This window comes from Cladophialophora carrionii (assembly GCF_000365165.1).
Source record: "Cladophialophora carrionii CBS 160.54 unplaced genomic scaffold supercont1.2, whole genome shotgun sequence".
Lineage (NCBI taxonomy): Eukaryota > Fungi > Ascomycota > Eurotiomycetes > Chaetothyriales > Herpotrichiellaceae > Cladophialophora > Cladophialophora carrionii.
In genome coordinates, this window is record NW_008481827.1 from 1,616,906 (window position 1) to 1,628,089 (window position 11,184).

General features: G+C 54.4%; 5 protein-coding genes across 5 annotated transcripts; 3 read left to right on the forward strand and 2 right to left on the reverse strand.

Annotated features, from left to right (window-relative positions):
* Nucleotides 1-942: 942 nt before the first annotated feature.
* On the forward strand, nucleotides 943-2,091 carry G647_02651 (uncharacterized protein; the record flags this gene model as incomplete). The annotated part of the gene is made up of 1 exon (XM_008726997.1): nucleotides 943-2,091. One exon carries the CDS (start codon nucleotides 943-945, stop codon nucleotides 2,089-2,091), a length of 1,149 nt encoding a protein of 382 aa, XP_008725219.1.
* A 409-nt stretch (nucleotides 2,092-2,500) lies between these two features.
* G647_02652 (uncharacterized protein) lies at nucleotides 2,501-4,286 on the reverse strand (the record flags this gene model as incomplete). The annotated part of the gene is made up of 2 exons (XM_008726998.1): nucleotides 2,501-3,741; nucleotides 3,878-4,286. The coding sequence occupies 2 exons, from the start codon at nucleotides 4,284-4,286 to the stop codon at nucleotides 2,501-2,503; spliced, it is 1,650 nt and encodes a 549-aa protein (XP_008725220.1).
* An 893-nt stretch (nucleotides 4,287-5,179) lies between these two features.
* Nucleotides 5,180-6,928, forward strand: G647_02653 (uncharacterized protein; the record flags this gene model as incomplete). The annotated part of the gene is made up of 2 exons (XM_008726999.1): nucleotides 5,180-6,325; nucleotides 6,383-6,928. The coding sequence occupies 2 exons, from the start codon at nucleotides 5,180-5,182 to the stop codon at nucleotides 6,926-6,928; spliced, it is 1,692 nt and encodes a 563-aa protein (XP_008725221.1).
* Nucleotides 6,929-7,361: 433 nt separating this feature from the next.
* On the forward strand, nucleotides 7,362-7,875 carry G647_02654 (uncharacterized protein; the record flags this gene model as incomplete). Its single annotated transcript, XM_008727000.1, has 3 exons — nucleotides 7,362-7,393; nucleotides 7,498-7,625; nucleotides 7,718-7,875. 3 exons carry the CDS (start codon nucleotides 7,362-7,364, stop codon nucleotides 7,873-7,875), a joined length of 318 nt encoding a protein of 105 aa, XP_008725222.1.
* Nucleotides 7,876-8,849: 974 nt separating this feature from the next.
* On the reverse strand, nucleotides 8,850-10,866 carry G647_02655 (uncharacterized protein; the record flags this gene model as incomplete). The annotated part of the gene is made up of 2 exons (XM_008727001.1): nucleotides 8,850-9,407; nucleotides 9,460-10,866. The coding sequence occupies 2 exons, from the start codon at nucleotides 10,864-10,866 to the stop codon at nucleotides 8,850-8,852; spliced, it is 1,965 nt and encodes a 654-aa protein (XP_008725223.1).
* Between the last annotated feature and the right edge of the window lie 318 nt (nucleotides 10,867-11,184).

Here is an 11,184-nt window from a genome sequence, read left to right on the forward strand (position 1 = left end):
AAACCCGAAGCGTCCGTATGTGAGAGCGCAAACAGAAATGCGGGGTTGCTAGTTGCCCTGTTCCACTGCGGAGGCTCCGAGCAAATTGATCGACTCTGCGGACTGAGGGCAGGCCGAAGAACCGAGCTAGAGCTGCGTTGTCGACACTGTATCACGGGTCCGAAGCAAGTCCTCTCAGCGGTCTGGCCACAGTCGCCACGCTCGACACGTTATGTATGAAACCGCAGGCATGGTCTCTTGGGTGTCTCTAAGACGGCTGACCGACCGCTTCATCTTTGCACACGATTTTAGACGCATCTAACGCCACGGTGTCATGCGCAGTATATCGCAAGAGTCCATTTCCCACCTGTTCATGGAGTACCTGTCACAAGCTTCCAGTCACTGTGGCCCAGCCTGCGCAGAGCTCGGCGCCCTGTTCGTGCTTCAAGACGGTTCTCCTGCCGTCAAAACACGTCCGAGGGTTGCTCGCGTGCATCCCTAAAGGTGCGAACCAATAAGTAACCGTCTAAGCCCATTCAATCCTCTGTGCGTGGTGTTGACGCACCACTGAATTCTTCGGTACAACCCATATGGACCAAAGTGACCAAATTCCTCGAAATTACAGAGTAACCAACCGACCTACGGCGGAACACTCGGCCAACGCAGGTCGCTGGGTGGATGAACAGTCATAGCTTCTCGCCCCCTTAGTAAGATCAGCCCACACGCTGGCTGGGCGTCGTTGTGCCGTGAAACTGCCATCAAAGGAAGGAAGAACCAACGATGTCCCAAGCGAAAGAAGCACTCTAGCCACTGCAAAGGCCAACGAGACGTTCCCATACCAGACCAGATCAGATCAAATCAGTTCATGGTCGGAAGTCTCACCAGCACAGGCACGACAGGAGGACATCGCCGGACTGAATACACCTCCCATCCTCTCCTCGTACTCGTAGTTAGAAGGTCCAAATGTCACCGTCACCACCAGAACCCTCAATATTCACGCCTTATCTCACGCCCTCGCTCTCCTCGCATCTCTCGAACCTCCCTCCAACCATCTCCGTGGACAGCCTGAGCCGCACGGCCCCAACCCGTCTGCAAAGGACAGCGCTGCCTCATATCGGGACCATCGAACTCGTCTCCTCAGCAGACTTCGAGAAGCTCTACGACCCACTCTACACGGCCAGTTTCCCCCGGGGCACCGAGCGCGAGAGGTCTGACCTGATCGTCGAGCGCCTCGCCGCCCAGGCCAGAGGCGAGAGGGCAGGATTGGCGCCGTACCGGATCGTCGGCATCCGAGACCACGCGGGCGAAGCCATCGGGGCGGCTCAGTTCTCGGTCCTGCCGGTCCCGCCTCGTCGAGCGGGACAGGGACAGGGACAACCACCGGCAGAGGGACAGGGACAGGAGACCGTGGGCTCCACTTCAGACGAGGAGACATCTTCTCGGCGGTCCATATCGTCGACGGTCAACTTCGCCGTCCCCTACCTGCAGTACATCTACGTGAGGGCGCAGAACCGCCGCCAGGACATGTCCGAGGTGCTGCATGCGATGGTGCTCGCCGTGGCGAGCGCCGACGCCGCGGTGATGGAACTCGAGGATGGAGCTTCTTCCCGGGGGGCCGAAAGTCTTGTGCGCACCGTGCCATTTACGCTCTTCGAGACGGAGCCGCCCGATCACGGCGACGATCACGCCAGCCGCGCGTATGCGCTGGAACGGTCCAAGATCCACACGTCGAGTGGAGGCGTGGCTCTCGTTCTGCGACGTCCAAAACGCTGCGAGGGCAGGTCGCATCAGGGCGAGGATGACATCCTCTCCGCGCACGTCCAACCTGGTCTTGAACCCGCCGATCCGCCGTTGACGCTGGTCTGGGTGATCCGGCCATCGCCGACCTCCACGCCGGATCAGGTCTACGATCTCACGAGCATGGGCACGGCACTCATTGCTGCCTACTACCAGAGTCTCCGAGACGAAGGCTTTCCGGAGAAGAACATCCGACTCGCAGAGAGGATCCTTGAGCAGAGATGTAAAGGCAGTACTTTCGAACTGGTACCCCTTGCAGAGGTCAAGGACTTTAGTATGGAGAAGGGCTATCTGGATATCCGAGAGGATGACTGAAGTTTAACAATTTTGGTTCCATTTCAGCACTGTAGCCAGTGAGGCCACAGGAGAGACTATAAAGCAAAGTAACATCCAGCAGCATTCTTCCTAACATTCTCGCCGACATTCATAACAATAGGACAGAACCCTGTCGTCTGAACTCGACTTTCTCAAAGCACGGCCTTAAATACTGGTCGGGAGACAATTTGGTAAGGAAATGACTTTGAAAACAATCTATAAAAAACTGCAACACCAAAAACTCAGCTGTAAAACGAGGGACAAGTCGATCGTAGGAGCACAACGTGAGCCCGACATATCTCAGTCCGGCGCTCCAGGACCATGCGTCAACCAGCAGAGAATATCACAGCTCCCCGGATCGTCGAACGGTGGATATCTGTTTCCGCCCGCTCAGTGTCTGGGTGGTTTTTTATCTTCTCTTCGACGGGCGTCTGCTATAGAGATCTCCACCATTGTAGGAAATCCCCATCGACGTCATGATGTTGACTGCGGCAGTTTCACCGGTAGCAAAAGCGCCATGCACACATCCGTTCCCGACCCGTGCACAGTGCTCACCAGCGAACTGAAGCTTGCTTCCTTTGTTGCTGTCGATGGCGTTGAACCAAATTTCCGGGTCGTCACCGGTTTTGTCAGCAGTATAAGTACCGAAACCAGCCAGAGGATCCTGTGTCCAGTGTGTCGTTTCCAGATTCACGACTGAAGGGAGTTTCTTGTATGGCTCGGTACGAAAGAGCTTAAAGAGAGGCTCGAAAAAGGCAAAGATTTCAGCATCCGAAGTCATGGACTCGATTCGCTGTGTGAGTGGCTCCACGATCTGAACAGACAGTTCTGTGGTGCCACTCATGATCCAATTGTTACTCGTGACTGTCATGTACGAAAGGATTGAGTCCGGGTCGAAAGTGTCTGCCGGTTCGGGATAATAGATGAACTGATCATTGTCTTTCGGCCAAAAGACTGATTCAAATTCGACGAAAATCTTGCCGAGGGCACCATATCCCAGTCGGTCGATACCGAGCGAGAGCTGTGGTGGGAGAGAGGGACTGAAGTCGACAAGCTTGTGTTTCAAGACACCAAGGGGGAGGGTGCACACGATAGCATCTGCAACGAGCGTGGTAGAGTTGCCGTCCAAAGTGGTGACATGCACTGTGCATGGTTGGCGCTCGTCTTCGTTCCAATCAATCCGGGTGACCTTATGACCGAGTCGGATGATCTCCGGGTCACGGAGGTTCGAGGCTGCCCAGTTGACAATGGTGTCGTAACCTCCTTTCATATAGAGGTTGCGTTCGGTTGCAAAGTATGCAAGATGTTTCGAGGAGGCTTGTTCGAGACTGGTACCAATCCAGGCTTCGACCTCCCGAGCGGCTTGAGGAGCCCAGAGGCGTTCGTCCTCGCTGACCAGAGGATGGGTACTAAGCCATTCCTTGATGAAAGTCAAGGCGGGCTTGTCCTCGGCGTCTGGATTCTCGTCATAGTACCATTCACAGAAGTCGGCAAACTCGTCGGCGACTTTCTTGGCCTTGAACTGGGACCCGAGACGGCCGTCTTTGGTATAGTAGAGAGGAGTACCGTCGTCATAGTAATGTTCAATCTTGAGCTCACGGATCAGACGGACCAATTTGTTGTTGGCGGTTTCGTGCATCCAGGCGGCGCCTACAGACAGTGTGAGTAGAAGTGGAAGACATGGGGAAACAACCCCACAACGGCGCGTGGCCCAACAATGAGCGCTCTTAACGACATCATGTCAAACGCCTACGGCGATTGTCAGTATTGCCTTGGTAATATTTACCAATGTCTCGGGGAGCGCGCCCGGCTTTCCTGCTCGTGTAAATACGTCCGCCGATCCGGTCAGACCGGGCTTCGAGGACCACGACTTGGACTCCATGGGTTCTCAAGACAGAGGCAGCACGAAGACCGGCGATGCCGGCACCGACTACGATTACTTTCTTCTGGGTTGGAAGTCCACCTGCTGTAGATGGTTCCTTTTTCTCTGGACTCACAACTTCATGGACATTGCTGTGTCCCGGGTCTTTCGGGTTTAGACCATCCTCCAACTCTTTGGTAGCGGCAGATGAGGGGAGTAGCCGTTGGGCGAGTTGCAGGATGGTCGAAGGACTACTCGACTCCTTATTGGGTTTATGAGGGGTGATCTGAGCGATATGGAAGTGTTGAGCCATTCTGAGCTGGCAAGTCGACATCAGCTATATGATAGGCTGGAGGTGGTAGAGAGGAGGCCCTGTGGCAACAAGGCTGTATCAAGCAGATACCTTGAAGAGAGAAGCGAGAAGTGAAGAGAGATGGGAGGTGGTGAACACGAAGGGATGATGGATGGGAGCGCAGGCACAAGGGTGGGATGAAGCGAAAGTAAGGCGAAGATGATGTGGGATGGCACCACGCTAACCACTTTCTAGGGAGGTGCAACCGCACCCAAGGGCTGGCGCCACCAATGAGAGTCCAGGTTACAGCGAGAAACAGGGATCGGGGGCTGCTGGTGCGCTGCTTATCGGCCACGATGACGCCGGGGCGGCAGTCCCAGTGCAGGCCCCATTAAAGCTCGGTTTAACTGGGAAAAGGCATCATCGGGCCTGGTTAAGCATCAAAGTCAAGCCGGCAGCTTCCTTTCCGTCGCTTGTGGGCAGCACACAGTCTCCCAGGCAAGTCAATCTTGCCTCAAAGCTACCAAAGCCACCCGTGATCTGCCATCCACTGAATTTCTTAAAGACAGTACGGGCAATCCGCTGACTGGCTACTGTAACTCGTTCTCCCGTACCTGTTGCCACTGATAAGCTTTGCACGCCAGGCTAATGGCCGTTCCCTGGTGGGCTCTTTGCGGGGGGTTGCAGCATACGAGTATTGTCAAAGTGCTGGATGAGGCGAATCTCCTGCCCGCACTCGTCAGTGGCTCCGGATGAGAGCTTTTTTGGGGCAAACCACCATGATAAGGGATCTAAGCTTGGGCTGTCCCTCAGACGATATGGTAACACGCCTTTCGCTTACTTTATAAAGGTCTTCTTTCCCAGCTTACTCTTCCCATCCACTTCGGAATTTTGCGACTCGGACTCCCCACTCACCTTGAAATAGTAGCCAGCGCATGGAGTACACCGAGGAGCTACCAGGCACGCGCCGCATTTTCGATACAGAGGGGAAGCCGTTGTATCCAGGAGATCCTTCGCTGAAGAGACATGGCGACATTGTGTTAGTGCCTCAGCCGACCGACTCTCCCAATGACCCTCTTCACTGGTCGACGCCACGCAAGATATGGCATAGTTTCCTCGTCTGTTTTGTCACAGCCCTGACCGCCGCCACCTCCAACGACGCTGGTGCCGCTCAGTACAACGAGAACCTCGAGCTCGGTATCAGCTATGGCTCTTTCAACACCGGGGCTGGAATCTTGTTTTGTGGCATCGGATACTGGACGCTACTATCGTCGCCGGCGGTTTATCTTTATGGTCGCCGCATCCTGTACTTGATAGGCATGACATGGGGTTTCATAGGGGGTATATGGTTTGCCAGAGGGCAGAGCACGAGCGATGCTCTCTGGAACCAGCTCTTTGTCGGCGCTTCTGAATCAGTGGCTGAAGCAACCGTCCAGTTGTCGTTGATGGATCTATGGTTCCAGCACCAGCGCGGCTCAGTGCTTGGTGTTTACGTGTTGGCAACTAGTATCGGCACGTATCTCGGGCCTTTGATCGCCAGCTACATCGCAGACAGCAGTCTCGATTGGCGGTGGATTGGATATTTGGGAGCCATCATCTCTGGGGGGACTTTCTTTGTCCTTCTGTTCGGCCTTGAAGAGACTACATTTCACAGGGATCGATACGTGGTCAATGATGGAGACAGGTACCTGATTGATGGCGTTGACAGGAACAGTTCTGCCTCTGCAGGGCTAGAAGGAGAGTCGACGGGCAAAGAGAAGATGGCCAATCAGCCAGATGAACCACGGGCTGGATCCCCACGTCGACGGTCTGTTGCTGAAGAGCGATTTGCAGCTGAGGATCGACCGAAACCGTATTGGCGACGCATTGCGATTATTACTCCAGCCCCCAACTTGCGCGGCTTCGGATTCAAGCAGTACTTTCAGCGGTTGTTTCACACTTTACGAATCTTTACATTTCCGGCAGTTTTGTATTCGGGCCTCCAATGGGGAGCGCAAGATGCCTGGCTTACCTTCTATCTGACTGTGGAGGAGGATAATTGGTATGGTCCGCCGTGGAACTACAGTGATGCTGCCGATGGGGTAAGTTATCTCTTGAGGTCCAAGCGGTCGACAGGCGGGAAGCTGACCCAGACTTAGCTCATGAACGTGCCTTGCTTGATTGGCGCCGTGATCGGAGCCACATATGGTGGCTGGCTCAGTGATAAGTTTATGATCTGGATGGCCAAGAGAAACGGCGGCGTTAGCGAAGCTGAGCATCGACTTTGGCTCATGTATCCGTGTGCCGCCATTTTCCCCACGGGCCTGTGGCTCTTCGGTATTGGAACCAGCTATGGCTGGAGATGGCCTGCCCCATATGTTGGTCTCGGCTTTATCGGTTTCGGATGGGGTTGCGCCGGGGACTTGAGCATGGCGTATCTGATGGATGCGTATCCAGACATGGTCTTGGAAGGCATGGTGGGTGTAGCGACGATCAACAATTCAATCGCGCTGATCTTCACCTTTACCGCGTCCGACTGGATCGAAGCAAGTGGTGTTCGCAATACATTTATTGCGATTGGTGTCCTGGCATTCGTGTTCATCATGACGACCTTGCCAATGATGATCTGGGGAAAGACCTCTCGACGTTGGACTAGGGACCGGTATCAGCGATTCCTGGAGATCCGTGACGGGTTTTCGAGTTAGCTCTGAGTCCGAATAGACGATAAGAGAGCTTGCACAGTGTCGAACAGTAACCTCCTGAACTGAGTCATGGTTGCTTTCTCTGTTATACTGTGTATATCCATTCAGGGTCCATGTCGGCGAGGTATTCCCCCTCCCCACGGACGGAGCATTGACCGTACGAATGATACGTGCCTGTACTCCGTCCGTGGATGAGCTTGTGGCTAGTGACCCGATACTCTCGCTTGGATTGATATCGGCGGCGGCGCTTTTTGATCCTATGCTCACCCGTAGAAATACGGTCTCTCTACTGTCGACCATTCGCCAACTCTGTTCAAGAGTAACTGCCTTCCATCACCACCTGCACATTCAAGCTCAACGCGGTACAGAGCAATTACGCATTATTCACTCAAGCGCTTTAACCTCACCTTCCGAGTAGCCTCTGAACAATCTCACAATGCATCCAACTCTATCTCTCCACCGCGGCCTGTGAGTCCACCGCTTCTCCTCGGGACATCTCCCCAAAACCCTCCACATCCCAGTGCCCTCAAGGCCACGAAGCTTCTCTGCACCGGAATACTAACGTTCAACAGCCTCAAACGCTCCTCATACTACAACCCAGACTACCGGACCGGTGCAGCCCTCCTCCGCGCCAGACGACCATATCTCGTGAAGAATACACTGACGGGAATCGCTATCTTCGGGTTTGCAATTGGAGTTTGTATGCCTGCCCTGCCTTGCCCTGCCTTGCCCTAAGCTCACCTGATTGTAATTCCCCCGTCCGAGGGTCAGCCACTGACGGGTCCGCAATAGTTTCATTCACATTGAAAGCCGTCGGACAAGAGACCTTCGATGACGTGATCGTCCCTTCCGAGCCCCAGCCTGCAGCGCAATCAATACAGCACCAGAATCAGTCCCAGGCCGTCAAAGCGAAGATCCCGACCGCAGAAGTGAACGGGATGCGCTCCTGAAGAGTTCCTAAGCTAGGTGATGCGATGAAGAGATCTACAACGGTGCCGGGAGCTACGTCCTCGACAGAGATGGTAACGGCACAGCGGCGGGGGCGAGTGGTAGCGGGAGTGGCAGCGGCACTGGTAGTGGCATCTGCAGCACTATCGCCACGACCAGACATTCCGCACGGTACTTCTCGTAGCTGCTACGCTAGCATGCACCAAGGTTTAGGCATAATCCTGTGCCGTGAGAGGTTGCCGCACCATCAATTACGAGAAAGGGCCGGACATACAACTTCCCTGGATCTCCATTTACCAACGTCGACAAGCCGGCAAAAAACCAAGGCCGTGCTCCTACCAAGGCGGCCGCCGCGAGCTGTTGCAGAACCAACGGGGCGTGGAATTTTCTTCCTTTCTGGCAGAGGTGTCATCTGTGTACGGTCTGCGGATATCACAGTTGCTGGTGACAATGGTCGATTGAAATCTACTCTCGGGCTATATATCCGTCTGGATCGCTGTGGAGCAGCGGATTTCTATACCGTAAGCACTTCTTCCGGTGTTCAAAAAAGCTGGACCGCCGCGAGAGCAACCATTGCCCTGGTGATGCCAGTGATGGGTGCTGTGGCAGAGGGGTGGGTCGAGAGAGAATGACGCGCATGTCTCTACATCCACCAGTATAAAGGCAAGCTTCTACCTTTATCTTGTTCATGAGTCAGAGGGACTCGGGTCAGAGGTACATAGGAGAGTGGCACAGATTCGACCACACCAAGTTCTCTCACGCGGCCACGATATTGGGCTTCTGAATAGGAAGAAGACCACTGCTGACCAGTACCCTTGTGAGCTCAGTCGCTTCTCATTGTTTGAAAAATATATGTCCAGAATCTACAAAAGCCCCCAATTCCGGGAGGGGTGGTCAGAGTGATTGCTTGCTCCTTCCGCAATGCCGCGTATGCTCGTCCCAAAGACTGCAACCCCCTGGTATCATTCAATGTCCGTCAGCGAACACTAAATCTCCCCGTCCCGGCCGTGATAGCAGGTGGTCTTGGCGCCGCTGCGTTAAAGTATGCTCGCGAGGTCAGAGGTGAAGAGCCCGTGTCACGTGCAGTACCCATCACGTCTTTGTCCTTCCCTGGCTGATCATTTGGCTCGGGATGCCGCCTCTTATCGAGTGGACTCGCAGAATGGATGCGGAAGTTATGTAGCGCAGATGGTCCTGCTTGAACCTCCGTCCTAGAGGCGCTGTTCTGCCCGTCATGAGGCGTGTTGATGGCTGAGGACGCTTGGGCCGAAGCTGAAGGGTCGGCGATGGTAGATGCTGATCCTCCTGGGGGCTGGAGATTGTCCGGCATATTCCGTTGTTGGTTTGCTGGCGTGAGGAATTCATTCATTGGTGAGCGGTTGGAGTTTTGCCGGCTCAGACGATGAATGGGATGTTGAGGATTAGCCCAGGGAGTCTGTTCCAGGAATTGCTCTTCGGCTTGTGGTCCAGACATCTGTGATTGCATTGCTGGGCGCTGGATAGGTCTGGCAGGTCGAATTTGTGCGGGTGAAATCTACGAGCTGTTAGACTGAGGCGTTCGTGCATCGCTGTCAAGGTAAACTTACCCCCATCTTCTGGATGTCGTCCTCAATATCTTTCTGCCTGGTTGCCTCCAATTCTGGCGCAGCAGGGAAGCCCACGTATTTAGCCACGCCCGACAAAATCGAGACTTCCTTGTTGTAAGCCGTCTGCTGTAGAATTTGCTGTGATCTCTTCTCTGGGAACGGGATGCTGAAACTGGGTATCGAGGAATCGGCTTTAAATCTATCACGCTGAATCCGGTAAAAGTGCTCGCTGATACGTTCAAGGTGTCGCTCTCTGATGTCTCGCACGGTCTGGAAGTATTGGCTGTGAATCTGACTCCGTTCCGCAACGGCTTTGTTCTTCAAGGCTCCGACCTTGTAAACCAGCAGTTTTTGCTCAATTTGGAACTTTTCGTCGCGGTATCTCTGCACTGCTTCGACCTGACGTATTAGCTCAGGATGAGCTGGCTTTGGTTCTTGCAGTAGCTGGAGCTCATGATTGATGGCCGCTATACGTTCGTCATAGAGGCGGTCCCTCAGCGTTGCAAATTGCTTCTCAATAGCCATCAGCGAGTCCATGGCCGCCATTCGTCTGGCTTGCTCTTCTTCGCTCTTCAAGGTGGCCTCGGCATCATTCTCATCCGCATCAGCAGGCTCCGAATCTTCAGCCGCTTCGGCGTCCTCTCCCTCTTCTGGCTGCGGCTCTGGTATGACGGGTTCTTTTGTTTTTCTCCTCAGCCGACTCCTGCTTTTGCCCTTCGAGTCTTCGCTTGTATCGGTCTTCTCGATTTCTTTCTGCTCTTCTTCAGCGACTGCTGGCGCATGTCCGGTTTGTTCACCGACTTCGACTTCGGGTTCAACAATGGGTTTCCGAGTCTGAGGGGCAGGAGCTTCATCACCATCACTGTCTAGTTCTGATTTCTCGTCGTCAGACTCGGGTGAGCCGGGCCGTCGTCGCCTTCGTGATCTTGGTGCCTCCTCAACGTCCGATCCGCTCTCTTCTCGTTTACGTTTGTTGGGGGAACTCGTGCCAGCAGGCACGGCCTCAATTGGGAGTTCTTCATCCGCGTCCGGCCCGTCGCTCAAGGGATCGTCATTGTCCGAATCGGGATGAGAGGATATAGGAGACGAGACCAGGCTTTCTGTCAAGCTCTCGATTTCAGGCCGCATGTCTACATCTTGTCTTTGGGCAAGCTTGCTGGGACTGCTCTCAAAGGGCTTCTTCCTCTGAAGATTTTCTGGCGTGACTTGCAATCGCTCAGTTTCAGCCTCAGAATCAGCATCCCCCAGCGGTGTTGGCTCTATCTCCTCGTCTTCACCATCTTCGAGGTCCTCTTCAAGCTCGCTGAGGCTGCTCGACCGATCATCGTCCGAGAGGGGTTCTTCTTTGGCGGCAACGGTCGTGGTGGCATTAGAAAGCGCAAGGAGAGAATCTGCGGCCAAATCCATGGGTGCTGTAGAGGAGGACTCGTGGACGAGGTACCGTTAAAAGGCGGAGTGAGAAGCTTTAACTCTGAGAAAGCCCCAGTAATGGAGCTGCGAAAGTCGCGAACAGATAGCTTCTGACAATAACGTTGGCGATTAGCAACATTCAAGGAATTTTCCACAAAAGCAGGAGCGCGGGCTTTCGTCACGAACGTCAATCTACTTACCGAGTTGGAGTGAATGTCTCTCGGTCACACTCGCATCGTGGTCAGCGATTCTTGTGCGCTAAGTGACACCAGTGGGCGCGGGCGCACAGGACTGCGCACGAGGGTGTGGCCGTTT